We start from the raw sequence: 22243 nt of genomic DNA, 5'->3' as shown, positions 1-22243 counted from the left end.
AAGTTCACACCTTGTCTGGAAGCATTGCTGCAAAGCTTCCTGGGAAATGTAGGTGTGAAAAAGACACGGCAGTTTGGAAACACCAGCAATTTAGTGCAAAATAGGCACCAAACTGATTGTTTTCCACAAGTAAGAGTATCCAAAGGGAGATTCTTTTTGTAATGCAACTGTGATTGTCAGTGTGTGTGTGTGTGTGTGTGTGTGTGTGTGTGTGTGTGTGTGTGTGTGTGTGTGTGTGTGTGTGTGTGTGTGTGTGTGTGTGTGTGTGTGTGTGTGTGTGTGTGTGTGTGTGTGTGTGGGGGGGTTCTATGTTTGTGGTAAGACCATTTGAAGCACTTTCAGTTCTAATTTTGAATGTCAAACCAGGAAATGTTTTATTGCAAAACGGTACATCTACATGGAAGCACACCCCGCTCTGTCAAGAAGTGATTCAGCTGCCAGTAGGGTAACGGTTCACAGAAGTCACGGTTCGGTTCATACCTCGGTTTGGGGGTCACGGTTCGGTACGGGTTCGGTACAACAAGGAAAAGCAAAAAAAAGTCCCAAATGCATAATTTTTTTTGCTGTTATTTATTTTTAACAGTAGTGCAAGTTTTGGTATGAAAATAAGGAACTCTAACATTTGGAATCATTAACTGTATTGCACAGTTAAAAACAAACCACAAACACACTCACTCAGATGGCCATATTATTTATATTGGCTGATGTCAAACAAAAAGTTTAAATAAGCTGTACAACTGTCAATGTCTTGAAAATATTAAAATAAATAATAAAGTGTTTGAATCACAATCAATAAAAGGCAATACAGAACTGTATAACATCTCCTGATGTCAAAATATAAAATAAATACAATGATATAAAACAAAATAAAATGTGTACCTTTAGGAGCAATGTCTAACATGTGTAATTAACTTGTGAGTGTGTGAGGCCATTATGCCTAAATACAGGTACTCAAGCTTTACTCTATTTTCAAGTTGTTCTTCAAGAAGATGAGTTTGTCTACGTTGTCAGCAGTGAGGGCAGATCTGTTGGCGGTAACTATGTCACCTGCCGTCGAGAAAACCCTCTCGCGGGGACTGAGACTGACTCGGATGTGATTGAGCATGTTTGATGTGTTACCACCGTTACCACTAGCATACCGCACCGCTGTCGAACAACGCCGACACACCGTCCTCGTCCGATCCACAACTCGCACCCCATCATAGTTGTAGTCCACAGGGAACCCGAACTGTTCCCACACACCTGATTTAAAAGAAGCAGGTGGGTCTTCTAGCTCCTGTGTGTTGTGTGAACTCGCCATAGCTACTAACTGTTCTTCTTCATGTATTGTGTTCGTTTTGTTGCGTTTTGTTCTTGTTCTTCATTTGTTATTTACAGGCGGCTGGCTTTTAGGCGCAATACCGCCCCCTGGATTATATATAGTGTAGTGGATACTGCCCTGAGTGACAGACTTTTTTCCCACTCGTAAAAAAAGGCGTATTCGCCGTGTGACTGCATGTGCCGAACCGCGACGGTCCGGGACGAATACGGATACCGTTACACCCCTAGCTGCCAGTGTTGAATATCTTCCATCTTCTCAGACTCTACTTTTGCCAGAAGTTTTAATCTCATCTCCAGCCTAATGCATGATGTAGTAGATTGTGTAAATAAAAGGGGGAGTCCCTCTAATTTCACCACAGCAGTGAATGAATGATTCCCAGCTGACATCTACAGGAGCTCCTGTTGGTGGTCGCTCATTACGTCTCACCAGAGCCTCGTGCAGATGTCCTATTATCCAGTAATAGTCCATCCCCTCCAGCTCAATGACTTCCCTTTGGCTATAACCCGACAAGAGAAATACTAATGTTTTCTCAAACCAAGCTGCAGTACAGACACATTTTTCAAATTAGATTACAATGAATGGGGGAAATACATTTTTGTGTAGTCAGACGATAGAGAGAAGCAGGCATACAACTACCAAACAAGGACCCTTATTCATCTTAACAACAGGCCTTTACTAGAAGAAGAATATCATTTTCTTTGCCTGGTCCAGCATACCAAATTGCCTCTTTGAGAAGGAGTTTAACAATAGGCTTTCACATGATTTAAATATTATCATAAGAAGGTGTAAACAAAGCATCTGTAGAAACATCTGCATATTTTTTATTCTATTGTTAAAGATTATTTTTGGGGCTATTTTGCTGAAGCTAAAGATCAGGATGACATGCAACAAAAAGGCTATGGGTCAGAATCAAAAGCTGTGTTGCTTGGAAAAGGACTGAGACAAATATAAAGGCAGTCAAATGTGAAACAATGGGTGGAGGAAAGTTACCTACACATTGGGAAAAGTACCGGAGTAGTAAATTAATACTGCAAACATAACTACTACGAGTCCTTGGTGTTCGATACCGTTCCTATAATCGCCTACTTTGGATTATATCAGGCACTCTAGAGTCCATCTCTGCTTATGAGATTCTCCATCTTTTGCCGTTAAAAATGCGACTCAGTCTTTCACCGTCAGAGTCTCCAGTGGAGCAATCGGTCAGCGCGCGGTACTTATAAGACAGTAACCTGCAGAGTGATGCTGAGGTTGTGAGTTCAAGCCTTACCTGAGGGCTCTTCCTGATGTTATAAAACGCCACTTTACCTCTGTTTTCACATCAGAATTGTTTCCCGAGTTGGGCATTGAACAATATAAAGACATCAAATGTGCAACAGTTCATGGAGCCGGGATTTTGGCAAATAAGAAAAAAGTAGAAGCGGTGCCTTCAAGTTGACTCCATTATGTTGTTCACTCTGTTAGAATAAATACACAGTGCCTATTAAACACCAGGTCTGAATACATGCCATTTTTGTTATGGAGAGGTGTAAGAGCAAACAGGTTCTCCGGCACCAGGTAGCAGTTGGGGGTTTGGTGCCCAGTAGATGAAATGGCACCTCTCCATCTCGAACCAGTGTCCCCTTCAGTTCTAAAGCCAAGTCCCAACAGACTGAGCTAAAGTAGTCATTGACAGATAATAACAGATACATTTAGAACATTTAAGAGGAATGGCTGTTGTTGATATTATTGACATTGTGTGCTCCACTGGCGCAATCGGTCAGCGTGCGGTACTTATAAGACAGTAACCTGCAGAGTGATCCCGAGGTTGTTAGTTCGAGCCTCACCTGGATCAAATAGTTCTTCAGAGGGCTCATCCTGATGTTATAAAAAAGTGGCTTTATTCCCATTTTCACATTAGCGTGTCTCTGTGTTTTACAGGCGGCCAGGTTTCTGGTACCAGGTAGCAGTTGGGGGTTGGGTGCCCAGTAGGGGAACTGGCACTTCTTCAGATTGAACTGGCGACCCCCTCGGTTCCCAAGTAAAGTCCCTTCGACTGAAAGACTGGATATTTGTTTCCTTGAGTGGATTTCTACAACAATATTAAGCCATATTGACCAGCTCCAGTGGCGCAATCGGTCAGCGCGCGGTACTTATAAGACAGTAACCTGCAGAGTGATGCCGAGGTTGTGAGTTCAAGCCTCACCTGGAGCACTTATACTCCTGTGTTTGTTTGAGATTATTCTATAGTGCACGACATAAACCTGAACAGCAAGAATTTGTACCAAACAGAAACCTTTGTTGAGTTTGTAGCTATCCTTAATCCTATCTCAATTCAGGCATACATTAAGCAATGTTATGCAATCTGAATTTACAGACTATTTTCTATAATCTGATTTATTGTAAGATTTATTATGTGCCCTTTGAGACTGTTGAAAACAATCAATTGGACTTTGTGATGGTCATCGAAAAGGCCTTTTTATATACGGTTGTGCTGGTGATTTCCAAAGCCCCAGCACTTAATACAATTAGGAGAGGAGCTGAACGTTGCACACTAGAGTGCTGTTTCTATATGTGACACAATGAGAAGCAGGAAGGTTTTGAGTTTGTGCTTTACACGACAAGCTCAGCAGTTTGAAATGCATAACCCCACGGGAGTAGAAATGATTATTATTTGTGTTTTGCACCTTATATTAAAAAGTGTCACTGAAAACTGCATCATGTGCACTGGACTCCTCACAGGCTTTCATCAGGATGTGCGTTTATACTTCAACTGAAATGGTTACGCAGGAAAACCCCTGTACTGTAAGTCTCCAAATGCCTTCCCATGAACGCATTAACCAGCGAACACCAGGATGAGTGGAGGCTTCGGCTTACTCTTCTGTGGTTTCCCTCTGTTTGTGTAGCCCACTCATTTAATATGTCTGTTAGAAGGTGGGCTGCTACAGGAAAACCACTTAAACTTGAATGAAAAAGTCTGTTTGAAAAGGACACTTCAGCGAGAATTTACAACTCTTTTATAACTGTATCTGTTCAAGCATATATGTGTGTCGAAGTGTAGAGAAAGAGCGTTAGCTATGTGAATTGTAACGCCATATTGGAATAATATAAGTGTACCATTGGAATATATTTCTCATTTAAGGTTTCTACAGATGCTCCAGTGGCGCAATCGGTCAGCGTGCGGTACTTATAAGACAGTAACCTGCAGAGTGATGCCTAGGTTGTGAGTTCAAGCCTCACCTGGAGCTTTAATGCTTTAACTTCCTGTCAAGCAAGGGATACTCAGGTTATATCTATAAGATTATTCAGAGAGAAATTGGTTGTGGTTGTTGGTGTTGTTATTGTTTTTGAGAACAACAAAGAGCTTTTTGAACAATTGAAGCATGGAGACATGTCACAGTAGAGCAGTGGTTCTCAAACTTTTTCCGTCAGGCCCCCCTTTGGAGAAAAAAAAAAGTCGGGCCCCCCCAACACGAGTTAACATTTATTAAAATATATCAATATGAACGTGAGCATTCCTTTCAAAAAAAATAGAACAGTGATAATAAAACAATGCTCCATAAGTCCGTGGGCGGCAGATATTTTCTTTTGGGGGTGCTGTGGGGTAGCTTGACGTTTCATAGTGGGTGCTCAAACATTTCCCATCAATGTACCGGCGCTACAGTAGAATTTTGTACTGCAATAATCCCCACGCAAATACACAGTGTACCCGCGACTGTTACAATGAAGGCTCGATAATCAGCTCATGGCATATAGGTGTAAGCAGGGGTAAACTGCTATTTTTATAAGTGGGGAGTGGACCTAACATCCTCTAGGGGGGTCCTCGGGAAGATTCTTTTTTAAATATTGAAGTTAAAAGCATCAATCTGGTGCACTTTGAGAGCAAAATGAAGAGATCTATGGATACATCTCTCAACACCCATATGAAACAGAACTGTAAACAGATTTACTTTTTCTTTATGGATATTTTACAAATCACTCCCCTTTTAAACTGTATTCTTGTTTTACTGTCATATAGTATTTCATAACTGTTTTTCATTTATTCTCTTATTTTTTTATATCTATAATGATCATATAAACGTGTACCTCGGAAATAATGGTTTACATTAAACGTGACCAAACCGTTTGAGACCCACTGAGATAACTAATCTCAGTGGGTAATCTAAACACTGAGAGAGTCCTTTACCTCACTGAGCTGAGGTTATCTGAGCCTCTCAGTCTGACAGGCGAGAGTTCTCCCTCCACCTTGTTGTTGAAAAAGATCCTTATACCCGTTAGCGTAGCTCGCTAGCACCAGATGCTAACAGGCGGCCAGGTTTTCTGGTACCAGGTAGCAGTTGGGGGTTGGGTGCCCAGTAGGAGAACTGGCACTTCTTCAGATTGAACTGGCGACCCCCTCGGTTCCCAAGTGAAGTCCCTTCGACTGAAAGACTGGATGTTTGTTTCCTTGAGTGGATTTCTACAACAATATTAAGTCATATTGACCAGCTCCAGTGGCGCAATCGGTCAGCGCGCGGTACTTATAAGACAGTAACCTGCAGAGTGATGCCGAGGTTGTGAGTTCAAGCCTCACCTGGAGCAGAGAATTCTTCTAATTATCCCGTCCTGACATGTTGACGTAACTGCGTCCTTCCTGTTGTCATGTCAGAGCAGAAACAGTAGTATGTATTCATGTATTGGGTGGCAGTAGATCTAATAATATAAACACAATAGGCGCGTTCACACCGGAGTACTTTTTCCCATTTAGTTTTGTTAGTACCCCTTATGTCGCGTTCACACCAAAAAGAGTACTTAGTGCCGGGAGCTTTTACCCCCATTTTTAGTGCCTGCTGAGAGGTGGTACTCTCCTGGGGGGAAAAAAGTGCCCCAGTTCTGATTGGCTAGGCGAATTGCAAACCACGCCCGTAAAACTCTGAAATGTTTTGTAGAGCCGCCATAACATTATCCTCGCATTAGCATTATTAGCATTAGCATTAGCCCAGCGCACCAACGCAGAGAGAATAACTTATGGCAACACAAAAAAAAAACATGGGAGCGGTGGAGATGAGGAGGTGTCGGCGTTCTGGCGATTTACTTGGAAGGCTTCAGTAGAAGCTGCTGGGAGTCCCAGCAGCTTCTACTGAAGCCTTCCCCAACTCCGGGGACTTCCAGCCGGGGACTTCGGGTGGCAGTATACGCCGTGAAGTAGTTTGCGGCCTGCCAGTAAACCCAAAGCAGAAGAAGACGAAGTGACGTCAGCGGCTCATTTGCGTAATCTTCCCTCAGGGAACTTATTTCGGTGTGAACGCGATCGGCTCTTAGTTCCATGGGGGAACTAAGTGCTGGGAACTAAGTACGGCAAAGTACTTGGTGTGAACGCAGCTAATGAAACAATTAGTCTATGTGAAATCGCCCAGATTTAGGAAAGTAAGAGTGGAAGTATGACCTTCAAGCAGACTCCAGAGTATTATACAAGTAGTATAAACAGAATTTCTGCACGCCCTGGGTTTCAGCAGATGTCCGTGTATGCGGTCGCTTGGACATATATCAGGCCCTTAAGAAGACAGCTCTTCCTATTGAAATTCAAGCACCATCTTGTGCTGTTGAAGATGCACTTCTTTCCTTCCAAGAAACTGCTTGATCTACAACTTTAATCAACTCGTACATTGATTAGCTGAGGATTTCTCTTCCTGACAGAAGCTCCAGTGGAGCAATCGGTCATCGCGCGGTACTTATAAGACAGTAACCTGCAGAGTGATGCCGAGGTTGTGAGTTCAAGCCTCACCTGGAGCACAGGAGCTCTTCAGAGGGTTCCTCCTGATTTTATAAACAAGCCACTTTATTCCTGTTGTCACACATCTGTTTGTTTTACGAAGCGGTTCCTCGAACTATATAAAGACTTCAAATGTGCAACAATTCATGGAGCTGGGATTTAGTGGAAGAGCTGCCTTCAAGCTGACTCCAGACTCAATTAAGTTGTTCACTCTGTTATTATAAATACACAGTACCTTTAAAACAGTAGGTCTATACATTTTTACATATAGAAACACATTCAATTTTTGTTATTGAGAGGTATTAGGGCAAACAGGTTTTCCGGCACTAGGTAGCAGTCGGGGGTTTGGTGCCAAGTAGATGAAATGGCACCTGTCCAGCTCGAACCAGTGTGCCCTTTAGTTCCCAAGTAGTCTTTACCAGGCTCCAGTGGCGCAATCGGTCAGCGCGCGGTGCTTATAAGACAGTAACCTGCAGAGTGATGCCGAGGTTGTGAGTTCAAGCCTCACCTGGAGCACAGAAGTTTAGCTTCCATCAGGTGCGGTCACATAGAAATCTTTCACTCTTAAGTAGTTGATATAGAGAGTTTGAGAAAATGTAGATAGCGTACATGTCTTTCCTGGAGCATAGGCCGTTTCTCGATGTCGAATATACCTGCATAATGCATTTAACATGCATTTAAACACTAACATGCGGCGCCACTAGATGACGTAGTATACTTGAAATAGTGGCTCTGCAGCAGGCTTTCTCGACATTGAGAATCGGCCATAGACTCAGCTCTTCTGTCAATCAGGAGGGTACCTTGACATTGTGGTCATGATAATTCACTGAGCAGATAGAACTTGTCATTCTTGAGGGAGAAGGTACTTATACGGTTGTGAGTTCAAGCCTCACCTGGAGCAAGTTTAGACCCCTGTCATATACGCACACACTTACAAATCCTGACTTTCTACTTGGATCAAACCAGCCAGAAGGTGTCATTGTCAGGGAAACCAAACAGCTGTGTGTCTGTTGCAACAGTATGGACCATAGAGCTATCCTTCATCTGCCTGTAGCTTTTTTTGATGTTATTCTTGATGCAAAGAAGCTATCACCTCATCCAAATCAGTGTGTCCTCCTGAAAAGGCCCAAATCACAGCAAGTTATTTTCAATGTCTAGATGTACAGTCTGATTGCAAAGCGTCTGTGTTGTGATACGGTTTATCCAACACAGTGTAGCAACACTTTAATTTCAATAATAATATTTAGTTTTACCTACATTGGCCAAATACACTATTGTAACACACATTATGTTTCCTGTGAGCCCAAAAATAAGCCAAAATTACATATCAACTGTGAATGTTCAGTTCAATACAGATGCTCCAGTGGCGCAATCGGTCAGCGCGCGGTACTTATAAGACAGTAACCTGTAGAGTGATGCCGAGGTTGTGAGTTCAAGCCTCACCTGGAGCAGATAATCCTTTAACTTCCTGTCAATTGCGAGGGATACTCAGGTAATATCAGTAAGATTATTCCCACAGAACTCTGTTGTTGACGGACACCAATGAGATGGCGCCCTTCGCCTTTATATTCCTTGCTACTATCTAGCTACATTTTAACATTTTGGAATAGATGCAGGGGACGGCTGGCAGACTAGTAGCTTTAATTCTGTGGATTACGTGGTGAGTTTATTCAGGCGTTTTGCCTCCACTCTGGATCTGTCTGAGCCCACACCAGAAGACTCGGATTATAAACACACTGACTGTAATTACTCAATAAAGCCGGTCAGCTTTTTGGGCTTTTTCATGGTCTGAATCCTTTTTCCTGTGGTGTGTGTGAGCGTATTTTGACTGTTGCCCCACCAACAAATCAGACACTTTTTACGCTACTATGGACAGTCTTGCACTAATGCACATGTCTCAAAGTTATTGAAGTGACTGTTATTTTGTATATATTGATTGCTGTGCTTTTATTTATGTCTTAATGTGTGCATATGTATACATGTGTCTGTTGATTGTGTATATATAGGTATATACATATTTGTATATATATTTTTATATATATTTGTATTTTTGTATTCGGGATTGTGGGAAACGGTATTTCGATCTCTCCGTCTGTGCACACAAACTGAAAGATTGACAATACAGTTGACTTTGAAATCTTTGCTGTGTGTGTTGTCCAGCTGGCAGGCGTAGAGGGGGCTAGAGAGCATGGATGAGCCGGGCAGCATGAACAGCAGCCTGCAGAGGAAGAAGCCGCCATGGCTCCAACTCGACATCCCCATCATCCGCCTGACACCCGATGACACGCCCGCACTCACACAGGTGAAAATAAAAATAAATCACATACAATTCAGATTACTAGAGCTGTGTTGGGAATAGACAAAGATAAAATGTGGCTAATTGTTAGAAATTGGTAGTAGGGCTGCACAATTTGTCAAAAAAAACGAATAATTTTGACTGAAATTGCATTTGTAATGTGATTTGTGTCACTAACACAATATTTAATTAATATATTTTCACATATTTAACCTTTCCCAAATATTGCACTCTTATAGCGATTTGCTTACTGCACTAGTCCATATTTTTATGTTGTGATTTTGTTAAAATTTTGATTGATTTTGCTGCCCTAATATGAAGAATGAAATGTAATACTAGTCCTATATTGTTATTAATGTTTATACACATTCACATAACTTGTCACAGAGGGCATCATCTGATCGTGCGTGTGCGTGTGTGTGTGTGTATGTGTGTGTGTGTGTGTGTGTGTGTGTGTGTGTGGTGTGTGTGTGTGTGTGTGTGTGTGTGTGTGTGTGTGTGTTGCAGCCGGTAAAGCGCCTGCGCAGTGTCAGCATGCCAGGGGAAAACCCTCAGACCTGCATCGCTGCCTTGGAAACTTCCAACAACTACCTCAGACCCCCAAAGGAGAGACTACCGTCCTTCACACAGTCCATCAAGAGGTTAGACACACACACACACACACACACACACACACACACACACACACACACACACACACACATACACACACTCCCTTCTGTCTTCTCTGCTAATTTCCTCTCCACTAATAAATCTTAACAAAACTAATTTAAGCTGCAGCCACTTTTCTAATTTAACACAAATTAATCCTGCTCTCTTTTCTTCTCTCTTGTCCTCTCTTTGATTGTTCCTTCCTTTTTCTTCCTTTTTCTTTCCCCTTTGCTTCCCTGTCCTCTTCTCTACATGCTGCTCTGTGTGTAAAGTGGGAAACGGGTGCGTTTTGAGCGCGTCAACACGGTCCCCCCAAAGGGCCAGAGGCTGCCCCGGAGGGTGTTATCTGTCCGAAGGCGGTCCTGCATCCCCAAAATACTGAGCCGACGGCGGTCATCTATCCCCAAACAGATCATCAGGTACAGGAAGTGGAGCAGGGAGTTAAGGACGGCAGTTTGAATGTGTCCGGTTTTGGTACTGAAGTTTATATTTGAAACTGAATATTGGAGGGAAATCAAGTGGTTTCAAACCTTTATTACTTCTTCAGCTTTAATTCTAGTGACAAACGATATAAATACAATGCAATGTATTGTATACAAAATGGTATATACAAAGACAAAAAGAAACTACAGGAAAAATCTAAAGACAGATTCACAAATGACCTCAAAGGGAAGCATAAAACAACCACAAATGACAATCTGAAACCACTAATGAACTCAAAATAACAACAAAAGGACGAAAATAAACCAAAAAAGCAACTCAAAATAGCTACAAAGAAACACAAAACAAATACAAAGAGGGGCACAAAAGGCCCCCCCCACAATATTTTTCCCCGGGATATCTGTTTTGCACAAAAGTCCGCTGAGCTTGTCGTCGTCCCTTTAAACTGAGTGTTTGACACACAAGCTCTCTCATCCAGGGTGTGTCAGTATCAGTCCAGGTGGCGAGCGGGACGGTTTGAGGCAGACAAAATAACACAATTACTCACACGGACTATCTGTGATCCTCTCACTGCATGCGGGCCACATCAAAGCCTGGAGAGAATGTAAATGTTTGAACACGGGGGCCAGGAATAAAACCTGGAGACACGGGCTTCAAAGGAGCGTTCACCTTATCATGCCGTGTGTGTGTGTGTGTGTGTGTGTGTGTGTGTGTGTGTGTGTGTGTGTGTGTGTGTGTGTGTGTGTGTGTGTGTGTGTGTGTGTGTGTGTGTGTGTGTGTGTGTGTGTGTGTGTGTGTGTGTGAGAAACTGAATTGACGCTTTTGATGTTTATGAGAGAAATAATCGGATTTAGGGAAAGTTAGTGTGTGTACAGGAGGTTTGCAGAGGATCCTCCTCCTCTAAAGAGTGCATAAATACCGGATATATCCTCACTCTTTAGAAAGGCCCTATTGTTTTAGTGGTTTCCTTTAATATGTCATTTTGGTTTTTGTGCATGTAAATGGTCTGCAAAGTCCAATCTCCAACTGCCTGCATTGGACTCCTTCGCTTGCTTCTGAAACATAGTAACATCACTATGTAACACTTGCGCTTCTAACGGCTAGCCCACATGATAGGCTAAGGGGCGGGACATCTCTAAGCGGTTGACCAATCACAACAGAGCCGGCCAGCTAACCAATCAGAGCAGACTGGGCTCTGGTTTCAGACAGAGGGTGAAAAGAGGTGCTGCAGCACAGGCAGTATGAGACAAATAAAGAGCTTTTTGAACATTAAAGCATGGAGACATGTCCCAGTAGAGACACTACATACTGATATGAACCTACAAACTTCCATAATATGTCCTTTTTATGGTCTTTTCAAAAGATAGATGTACAATTTTGAAGTTTAATGGGTTCTCTTTTGATGTGGCTGTGGCTCAGTGGAAGTGTGCTGGACTTCAAATGAGGGGATTGCAAGTTTGAGTCCCAGTAACATGCAGTCAGCATGTCGTTGTGTCCCTGAGACACTTCACCCCAAATTGCTCCTGTGGGGATTGTCCACTGTACTGAATGTATGTAAGTCGCTTTGGATAAAAGCGTCTAACAAATTACATGTAATGTGTTTTACATTTTTGTGCTCCAGTGGTGCAATCGGTCAGCGCGCAGTACTTATAAGACAGTATCTTGCAGAGTGATGCCGAGGTTGTGAGTTCAAGCCTCACCTGGAGCAGTTAATGTTTAACTTTCACAACATCTGCAGGCAACAGGAAAGTTTAAAAAAGAAGCTGAAATCTGTGATTGTTCTCACGTAGCTATAACTCCACCACAACGACTAAAAACACAATATCACCTCAGTAAAAGCTACTCTAATCGAGCAGATTGAAAAATATGTGTGTTCTTTACAGATATTGTACTGGGCAAATATTTAAAAAAGTGTTTGCTGTCCACAATTCCAGACAGGTGCATCTCTGATGTGAAACCAGAAGACAACATGTACCTGCTACATGTACAGTAGACTTCTTTGTCTGTTTCTTTGATTTCTACGACGATATTATGGAATATTGACAGGCTCCAGTGGCGCAATCGGTCAGCGAGCAGTACTTATAAGACAGTAACCTGCAGAGGTTGTGAGTTCAAGCCTCACCTGGAGCACAGAACTCTTCAGAGGGCTCATCCTGATGTTATAAAAAAGCTACTTTGTTCCCGTTGTCTGGCACCAGGTAGCAGCTGGGTTTGGTGCCCAGTAGGTGAACTGGCACTTCTTCTTCATCTTGAACTGGCGACTCCTTCAGTTCCCAAGTCAAGTCCCTTTAATCTGATCCTTCAGTCTGAGTAACTGCAGTCCATATCAGTACTTAAAACATGATATTTTCCTAATCCATACCACACAATCAGCTCCAGTGGCGCAATCGGTCAGCGCGGGACACTATCCTGCAGAGTGATGCCGAGGTTTTGAGTTCAAGCCTCACAGCAGGTGAGGTAAACTTACAGAACAAATAACCTAAAGCAATTGAACATTAAAGCATGTATTCATGTCACAGTTGAGACACAAAATACAAATATGAACTTGTTAATGACCACAATATGTTTATAAACAAAGCGTATATCGAAGGTTGATTTGCTGACGAATCCTGCTTTGTAGGAGTTAATGGATGTTTGTTGAGTTCTAATGGTAAGAAGCCATTAATTTTGACAGATCAGGCACAGAGTTAATAATTTATCTCAGTCTCAGTAATGATAGGTGTTTAAATGAAGATCACACACATCCTTGAACTTCTATTCGCTGCAAAGCAAGGTGGGGTTGGAGCTAAACCTTATTTTGGTGCTGCTGCATGAGTGAGTGAGTGTGTGTATGTGTGTGTCACGTCCAGACATGTCCCAGTGCCCTCCCTCTGTCTCTACTCCCTCCTAATGTGTGTGATGTCCCATCCTTCTCTCATTTCCTGTGGAACGAACTAGTGTTTAGACACACTCCTGATAAACAATGCAGGGACAGATAGAAAGCGTTGAATAGTGAGGGGGGATTCAGTTTGACAAGGACCAGAGCTGCTGTCTTTTTTGCCCAGTAGGACACATCCTTTTTACGCGAACTCACAAGGAGGGAAACTGGGAGGCCTGCCAGACACTGACACATTCACACACTCACACACACACAGGGAACTCTCTGTGCAAGTGGGACGCAAGGTCAGAAAATATAACATCTACTTATCAAGAGAGTGCATCCAGCTGGTGGAAGTCCTATTTCCATCCCGAATGGATCAGATTCCCGTCTATACGAGGAGATAAACGCCGGCTTTTCCTCCGACCTTTGATTAATCGGGATGTTGCTCAGAGTCTGGACATGTGGTGATCATCCTCTCTTTGCGTAACGCTGAATGTTACAAGGTACTGCTGGCCTGGATATCAGGGAAATCCCCTCATGGATTGTGTATCTGTGATCTGCAGAGGATCAGGGTTTAATGCGGGGTTAAAGTGGGGACAGTGGTGTTGGTCATGATGGATGATAAACAGATCCACAGGCCATGCCCCCCTCTTCAGGTATGACCCAGACCCTCAACCCCTCCTGGAGCTCTCTGGACAGGTGAGTGTACTGCTGAGTGGGGAAAGAAGTAATAATAATACGTTTATTTAGTATAGCACCGTTCACAGAAATACAATTCACAAAGTGCTTCACAAGCAGGGGTGGTTCTAGCGGGGGGGGAACAGGGGCCAGTGCCCCCGTAACACTGACCTGTGGCCCCCCTTAAAAAAAAAGGTTACAATATTACAATTTATTGGAACTAAATCAAATCAGAGACCCGGATATACACTGGAGATTAAAACTGTTCATTACCTTATAAAAGCAAATACTGTTTATGTTTTTTAATTAAATTGTCACTTAAAGTTACTAAAACAAATACTCTAAATAAAAAAACTACTGACACAAAGGACTGTAACTTAAATGTACTAAAACAAATACCAATTACTGTATTTTATGTTTATCTTACACGATTACTTTATACTGTCTTTGTCTTTTTAACCCGCTTTTATTGTGCCCCTCTCATGAAATAACTGGCCCCCACAGTGAAATTAGTCTAGAACCGCCACTGTTCACAAGAAAGAACAAAAGTTAAAATTAAGACCACAGAAATATGAATATAATATCAACATGAGGCAGAAAAGTAAGGTTAACATAAAAACAAAACACAGACCACGGGGAATCCCGAAAAGAACAAACATAAGAACAGAACACATCTCAAGTATAAACAAAAGCCAATGTAAAAAGAGTTGTTTTTTAAAAGCTTCTACACAGGATGTAGCACTTGGAGCACTACTTCAACTAACTATGTAACTAAAGCTGTCAGAAGAATGTAGTTGAGTTAAAAGTACAATGTTTACCCCTGAGATGTAGTGTAGGGAAACATGAAAGGAAAAGACTTACATACTCAAACATGTCTCATTAGTGGATTTATCAAATGAGAACACTCAATACTTATCACATAGTGTTCATAATCCTCCTGTTCTCTGTATATTTGTTTATATTACACTCTGTTCTTCCCCTTGGCCTTTTCTTCCCTGATGAAATGAGTCTTGTCTAAGCCTGTGATTACATCAGATTGCTGCTCTATGTGAACCAGCCTTACCTTGAAGACATAAAAGCTAATTCATGTGGCTTAACATTAGTTTTAATCTTTTATGTGTGATGGATCTGTGCTGTCGTCAAGCACTCGGGAGTATTTGTATTTATTTGTTGTGTGTGGGCGAATATGACCTGCATGCTTGACGGTGCATGTGCTCACACAGAGACACATACCTGCTTATCTAAACAAGCCCATAAACAAACGTCATCTGTCTTTGAGCTTTTTTCATCCATTCTCAGTCTGATTCTCTTTGCCTTCCCAAACCTGTCTTCTTTCTAAAAGACCTTCCTCTCTGGGAGGACATCAATCAGGGACGCGCCGCCTCCCTCCTGCCCCTGTGCGTCCTTAAAAGGCTTCCCCAGCTGGCATCTCTCTTGATGATGAGTGTTTATTTCCGAGTGTCCTGCTCTCCAAACATTTCCCCCACCGTGGCCTCCCCCGCCGGTCGGCTAACACGCAGCCTGGCACTCAGGCACTGTTTCAAAAGAGGACCTCTATGCACATGTATTGAGTTTAAATGAGAAACACAGCCATGAAGTGCAGGACTGAAGAAGCAACATCTGCTTTTTTAACGAAGGCTTGAACTGAGGGCAGTGGGTCGCGTTAAGATCAAGACAGTATCTTTTATTCAGGCTCTTTAAGCTGATTGGTAGCATCCATACAATCACAGTCACAATGAAAGAGAAAGGAAAATGCTAGAAGGGGACTGGAAAAAGGAAGATTTTTTTGTCGTAAATGTTGCACAAAACACCGTTAATAACCCGATCTGATCATAGTGCTGATGATTTTTCAATATCTAACTACTGAACTGTAATCCAGATTACATTTTTAACTGATTTGGGATGTTAAAATTAAAACCATTCTATAAATCAAACTGGTCAAAGTTGCAATATTTTTTAATTATATGAAACCATGCATTTTGGCTTTCTATTTAGTGTCATAAAAAAAAGAGTGTTCCACATTTAAAGATTGCAGATGCTCGTTGACTTTCTACTGCTATGGTTCTCTTCATCAGTGTAAAAAGAAAACAATCATCAAATGAACCAATTAACAAGTTTTACATCCCCAACAAGCAGCTGCATCAATCAAGTAATCATCCTTTTGTTCTGCTAATCTTGAGGGATTTACGGCTCAATGCGCCCGAGAATATTCAGTGTGTGTGTGTGTGTGTGTGTGTGTGTGTGTGTGTGTGTGTGTGTGTGTGTGTGTGTGTGTGTGTGTGTGTGTGTGTGTGTGTGTGTGTGTGTGTGTGTGTGTGTGTGTGTGTGTGTGTGGCCTAGCATTACTATACTTGTGGGGACCTACATCTGTTTACACAGTCACGTGTGGGGACTCGCCTCCCTTATGGGGACAAATTGGAGGTCCCCATGAGGGGAATCATTAATTTTAGGGTGAAGACTTGGTTAGGTTTAGGGTTAGGGTTAGGCATGTGTTGGTTATGGTTAAGGTTCGGATAAGTCTCCAGGAAATGCATGTAAGTCAATGTAATGTCCCCTGAAGTGATGTATACATGGTATGTGTGTGTGTGTGTGTGTGTGTGTGTGTGTGTGTGTCAAGATTTGTTCAAGGCTTCAACAGATTATGTATACAATTCAAATGTACAACGACTTCAGCAATGTGATTCTTATAACACATGTGACATGAAAGTTTGGTTAAGCCCATTCATGGTCATGACTTTGTTATGATTTGATTTAATTGCATTAAATGGTGCACAAGGGGGCATAAGTAACGTCATGATGCAAAGCTGTAAAAAGGCTGAATTCATGCTTTTACAGATCTTTCTACAACACAACAAGAAAACAACTTTAAAAATGCTTGTTTTCCGAATGGATTTAGGATCGACCAGGGCGTTTCTAACATTGTTGCTGCTCCATTCACTCTCAATATAACAGTGTCTAAATTAGGCATAATATGGCAGTGATGATATCCATTATCCACTGTGACTTTGAAATGTCACAAGAATGTCTTGTTCCTGTGGAAACATTTGCAAGTTCTCTATGATTCATGTTGATTTTTGTATGTAATCGTGCCCTGGATAACAGCCTAACAGCTACCTGAAATCCACAAAACAGCTGCCAGGCAAAGTCAGAATTAATTATATTTCTCATATGTGGAACAGCCTCCCAGTTCATATCCGGGCTATTGAACTTTTAAATCTCAGCTAAAAACTCACCTCTTTGCACTGGCTTTTAATACTAGTTGAACATAACATGTTTTCATTTGTATGTGTTTTTATCATGTTTTTAATGATTGTTTTATTATTTTACTCCCATTGTGTTATTTTAGATTGTATGTATTCCCTGTACAGCACTTTGGTCTTCCGAGGTTGTTTTGAATGTGCTATATAAATAAATAAAGATTGAAGATTGAGATATACCACTCCCAAATAAAAAATAAACCTATATGAGGGTATGCAGTGTTCCCTTGTTTCCTAACCAGCCCCCCTCTCTCTCCAGGGGCACGGCTGACTGGTTTGGGGTGAGCAAAGACAGCGACAGCACCCAGCGATGGCGGAGGAAGAGCCTGCAGCACTGCAGCCATCTGTACGGGGGTCTGAAGCCTCAGGTGATGAGGGAGATGGAGCTCCACAGCCAGGACAACCTGTCCCTGGCCAGCACTGAGACCCCTCCTCCCCTCTACCTCCCCCCCCACCACCACACCCACCACCACCACTATGGCATGCAGAGGGTAGGCCAGCGCCACGTTAGAAACATGGAGGAACAATTATCACCTTTTCCTCCATCACTTTTTCTATTCATTGAGATCTTTGGCGCTTGCTTTAACTCTCTGCTTTGTCATCTTGACTAGGGTTCAATTGATGTCTTTTTCACACATTAAGCATTTATTTTTGAATATTACATGCCAAAAATGTCTAATTCACGCATGATACCTGGCAATAACAACTTTATCTAGTTAAACTAACAATACCGCCAATGCTACGGGCCTAACAACTACTTTTGCACTGTTAGTATTACCATCTGTTGCAAAAGGTTACAGTAAAATCAGTTCTGATCACTTCAGTTCTGGTAGATATTTAACAAATATATCATATGTAAACAGCAATGGGTTTTTAGTTACAACTATCCTACATTGAAACAAATATACGGAAAGAAAGGTGTAATGCTAGGATAGCCAGCAAGCTAGGTCGCTTTCATAGCTTAGCAGTGCTTTGTGTTTACCGTCTCAAAAAGTAATAACAAAACATTTTTGAAATAATCGGCAGCTCACATTTTTACTGTGAGACATTTATTTACTCTCTGGACTTATATTTAACACTTTAAAAGTTGACATTTTAAACGAAATGTTCGCTATAAATTCTAGTTAACATGTTAGCATAGGTAAGTGCTAGTTAAAGTAATGCAGTAGTAATAGTTATCTTGGGCTAAAACATTTCAGATAAAATTACAATAAAAAAAATAAAAGTTTCAAGGAAGTGTCCAATCTAGCATGCACCCTTTTAGCATGAAGCTGGGTGAGGGTGTACATTTAGAGTTACTGTTGCTACTTGAAACTGGAAATGGCCTACTAATATCATCTATCTACTACTAAAACCTGCTCGTTAAGCACTTTTGTCTCTTAAAAAAAACCTCTAACATCAATCTAACCCTATTGTCAATGTGAGTTATCCCTGCTTTTCACTTTTCTGCTGTTGTGTGTTAACTGTTATATGTTGCTTGAGTACAGAGTATTGGAAAACAACTTTGTTAAACCAACACTTGCTTGTGTGGTGTGTGTGTGCGTGTGTGTGTGTGTGTGTGTGTGCGTGTGTGTGTGTGTGTGTGTGTGTGTGTGTGTGTGTGTGTGTGTGTGTGTGTCTGTGTGTGTGTGTGTGTGCAGATTGTAGACCCCCTGGCTCGGGGTCGTGCCTTCCGCATGGTGGAAGAGGTAGACGGCTTCAGTGTCCCTCAGACTCCCGTCACGCCCGGCACCGCCTCCCTCTGCTCCTTTTCCAGCTCGCGCTCCGCTCTGAACCGGCTGCCAAGAAGACGAAAACGAGAGTCTGTTGCCGTCATGAGTCTGAAGGCTGCAGCCGCACTAATGAAGGTGTTTTTTTTTTTTTTGGTTATGCAGGAAATGTCACCTCAAACTTTGCAAAGTCTGTGCTTCAAACTCTTCGTCCTTTTTCCAGCTCAAAGCTTACTGCCAGCCCATGCTTTCGGAAATGAAGTGTGCTTATTTTGTATGCACAATGAAAGCAGCTTTAACTTTGCATTATAAAAGTTTTTGTAATCTGTTTAAAGGCACTGGAAAAAATAAGCAGATCACCATATTCAGTCTTAAACAGACAGAGGAGATTGAGCTCAGGGGTCTCATTGTATAACATTGTGTAAATCTTTAACCCTTAGATGCATAAGTGGGTCTTTTTTGACCCGGTGAGGTGGTTTTCTTGAAGTATCTTTGTAATTACATTTTTTTATCATTTCATATTCTAGCTATTCCTCCAAAAACATGTTTTGGATATCATGCCATTCAAATTTTAAATTTAAATGTTATACATTTTAATAAATTGTAGTTTTTGTATTTCTACCCCAAGCTTCCACAAGTGGGTCAAAAATGACCCGCATGCATTTCCTATGGGATCCTATGGGAACCTTTGATTCTTATCACCTGTTGTTGTCAGGACTACATTCACTGTAGACCACACAGACGACATCACAAGTGACACCTCTCAGGAAGATTATTTTACACAGCAAGATCTGATACCTGTCAGTATGATAATACATTATATTTGTATAGGGCTTTTCAAGGACTCAACATCGCTTTACAATATAAGCGAAGGTTAGGGTGGGGGGGGGGGGTATAGGACTATCAAACTTGATCAACCGGCATGGATTGATGGGGGTTTTGAGATGAGTTTTGTGAATACTGCGAGGGTCTCAGAATAGCGGAGATCTTTGCATCAATATGTTCAAAAGGTTTTTTTCAAAATGTAATTTTTTTTTCTAAAACGATAAATAGTGAAAAATGTAATATAAAATATTTCTAGTGTGAACCAAAATATAATACAAAATATTATACACGTGATTTTTCTTAACCAAAATGATAAAAATGGCATAAAAACACATATTATTCTAATACGGGTCCTTTTTGACCCACTTATGGAAGAGTGTAGGGTCCAGTCACTCTAAGGGCATCTAAGGGTTAAGATGCAGAGTTTAGTCAGAAAACACCCGCATGCTTTAAGAGGACAGCGTATTGTTAAGTTACAAGAAAAAAGGAGATACAGAGCATGAGGAGGGGGGAATATTCTGAAAAAACAATCAACATTTTTGATAAAGACTTGAATATTTAAGTCATATATTTGGGAGAAAAATCTCAGACATTTTGTGAGGCTCGGAACACTAAAAAACGTTTAATGAAAAAACATCAAACACCTTATAATTAATACAATAAGATGCTTTGATTTGTGTCTGTATGTTATCACAGATATCCGTAACTCAAATTTAGCCGGTCATGATTTTTCGAACAATAAAAGTTCAATAATTCCTGTGAATATCATTGTAAAGTCTCTTTATCTTAGGAAATATCAAAGTTATTTTCTTGGAAAATCACAACTTAAATCCTGTAGATTGTGAGATTTTCTCTGAATATTTCCCTACATCCGACAACCTACAAATGCTCTTTATACGCCATCATTCTTTAATCTCTCCCTCTAGATATTCATAGAACATTTTATTTTCTGACATATCCCTGTCTCTTACATATGCGCATGGATCAGCTGCATCTCTATATCCGTGTGTGTGTGGGCACATTACATAACATTTTAAATCAGCTTGTCTTATCGTGGATTAAACGCAGCTGTAATATTTACAGTACTACAGACTCGCACATGTAAATAAATGTTAAGTAAGAGTGTTTGCTAGTGTGTGTTGGGCGGGAATTACTGGCAGATGGTCCTGCGATAATACACACCTAATGCTCTGCTACTGTATCTGCGGGATCAGAATATTGCAGCAGTGCAGAACTAATCCACACACACTCAGCCACCGGACGCTGGCATTAAGGAGGGGATTCCCCCAGATAAACTGTCATTGTCTTCAGTCTGTCGTTGATAATCATAAAGACGTGTTGTGTGTGTGTGTGTGTGTGTGTGTGTGTGTGTGTGTGTGTGTGTGTGTGTGTGTGTGTGTGTGTGTGTGTGTGTGTGTGTGTGTGTGTGTGTGTGTGTGTGTGTGTGTGTGTGTGTGTGTGTGTGTGTGTGTGTGTGTGTGTGTGTGTGTGTGTGTGTAATTTTGTCCGTAGGGCCGGACGATAGGCGACGGCGCGGCCGGGCGATGTCGCAAACGGAGTTTCATGCCCCCTAGTTTCTTTGAAGACGACACCATAGACTTCCCTGATGACCTGGACACTTCCTTCTTCACCAGAGTGAGCAGTGGACACAATAACACACAATCAGGGGCGCCGTAAGGGGGTGAAAAGTTAGGACGATTCTAAGGGCCCGTGACTGACAGGGGCCCAAACTATTTTAGAACATTAAGATAGATAGATAGATAGATAGATAGATAGATAGACATACTTTATTGTCATTTCAACAAGACACAGAGTGTACTATTAAAACGAAATTTCGTTGTACTGGCTTACAGGAACAGGACAATATAAAAACTTGCTAAAATTGTACATATAAATAAATAATAGTGACGTGGTGCTGATAAAATTAAAGATAAAGTGTGCATTTAAAATATAAAGACTTACTATACATATAAATTAAATAGACATACTATATAAAAAAGATGTGCTCTTTACACAGCGTAATCAATCAATCAATCAATGTTTATTTATATAGCCCAATATCACAAATGTTACATTTGTCTCAGTGGACTTTACAGTTTGTACAAAATATCAGTATGACAATACGACACCCTCTGTCCTTAGACCCTCACATCGTACAAGGAAAAACTTCCGAAGAAAACCCACAGTTTAAAGGGAACATGGGAGAAACCTCAGGGAGAGCAACAGAGGAGGGATCCCTCTCCCAGGACGGACAGACGTGCAATAGATGCCGTGTGTAAATTGAAAAGATAATACATTTGCAACATAGGTAGTCCAAATGTTTGGAAATGCATGTGTGTATAATAGGAAGATGAATCCACAAGGATATCCATCCAGGACCTATGATCCAGGACCACAGCCACGACTCAAGATCCAGGGCTCGCGATCCAGGACAGAGGAGCGCAGGATCATCCATGACTCCGGATCCCGGCGTATAT

At 41.6% G+C, this 22243-nt stretch overlaps 1 protein-coding gene and 5 non-coding genes across 12 annotated transcripts in view; all 6 read left to right on the top strand.

Annotated features, from left to right (window-relative positions):
• The window catches only part of rhbdf1b (rhomboid 5 homolog 1b (Drosophila)), a 54025-nt gene that overhangs the window by 16500 nt on the left and 15282 nt on the right, over positions 1-22243 (top strand). The window contains exons 2-7 of one of the 7 annotated variants that reach the window (XM_034217140.1): positions 9210-9351; positions 9853-9986; positions 10269-10415; positions 17492-17600; positions 18873-19079; positions 21279-21401. In XM_034217140.1, the coding sequence (XP_034073031.1) occupies positions 9238-9351; positions 9853-9986; positions 10269-10415; positions 17492-17600; positions 18873-19079; positions 21279-21401 (834 nt within the window). In that variant the 5' untranslated portion in view covers positions 9210-9237. Of the gene's footprint in view, positions 1-9209; positions 9352-9852; positions 9987-10268; positions 10416-13261; positions 13997-17491; positions 17724-18872; positions 19080-21278; positions 21402-22243 lie in introns of those variants that run through there. The other 6 variants (XM_034217139.1, XM_034217141.1, XM_034217142.1 and 3 more) reach the window with 6 other exon arrangements.
• trnai-uau lies at positions 3418-3511 on the top strand. Its single transcript has 2 exons — positions 3418-3455; positions 3476-3511. It is a non-coding gene; the product is annotated as a tRNA-Ile (tRNA).
• trnai-uau lies at positions 5785-5878 on the top strand. The gene is made up of 2 exons: positions 5785-5822; positions 5843-5878. It is a non-coding gene; the product is annotated as a tRNA-Ile (tRNA).
• On the top strand, positions 7472-7565 carry trnai-uau. Its single transcript has 2 exons — positions 7472-7509; positions 7530-7565. It is a non-coding gene; the product is annotated as a tRNA-Ile (tRNA).
• Positions 8407-8500, top strand: trnai-uau. The gene is made up of 2 exons: positions 8407-8444; positions 8465-8500. It is a non-coding gene; the product is annotated as a tRNA-Ile (tRNA).
• Positions 12052-12145, top strand: trnai-uau. The gene is made up of 2 exons: positions 12052-12089; positions 12110-12145. It is a non-coding gene; the product is annotated as a tRNA-Ile (tRNA).

This window comes from Gymnodraco acuticeps, unplaced genomic scaffold, assembly GCF_902827175.1.
Source record: "Gymnodraco acuticeps unplaced genomic scaffold, fGymAcu1.1, whole genome shotgun sequence".
In the NCBI taxonomy this organism is placed as follows: Eukaryota; Metazoa; Chordata; class Actinopteri; order Perciformes; family Bathydraconidae; genus Gymnodraco; species Gymnodraco acuticeps.
The sequence above is the reverse complement of the archived record's forward strand: the minus strand, read 5'-3'. Positions and strand labels throughout refer to the sequence as shown.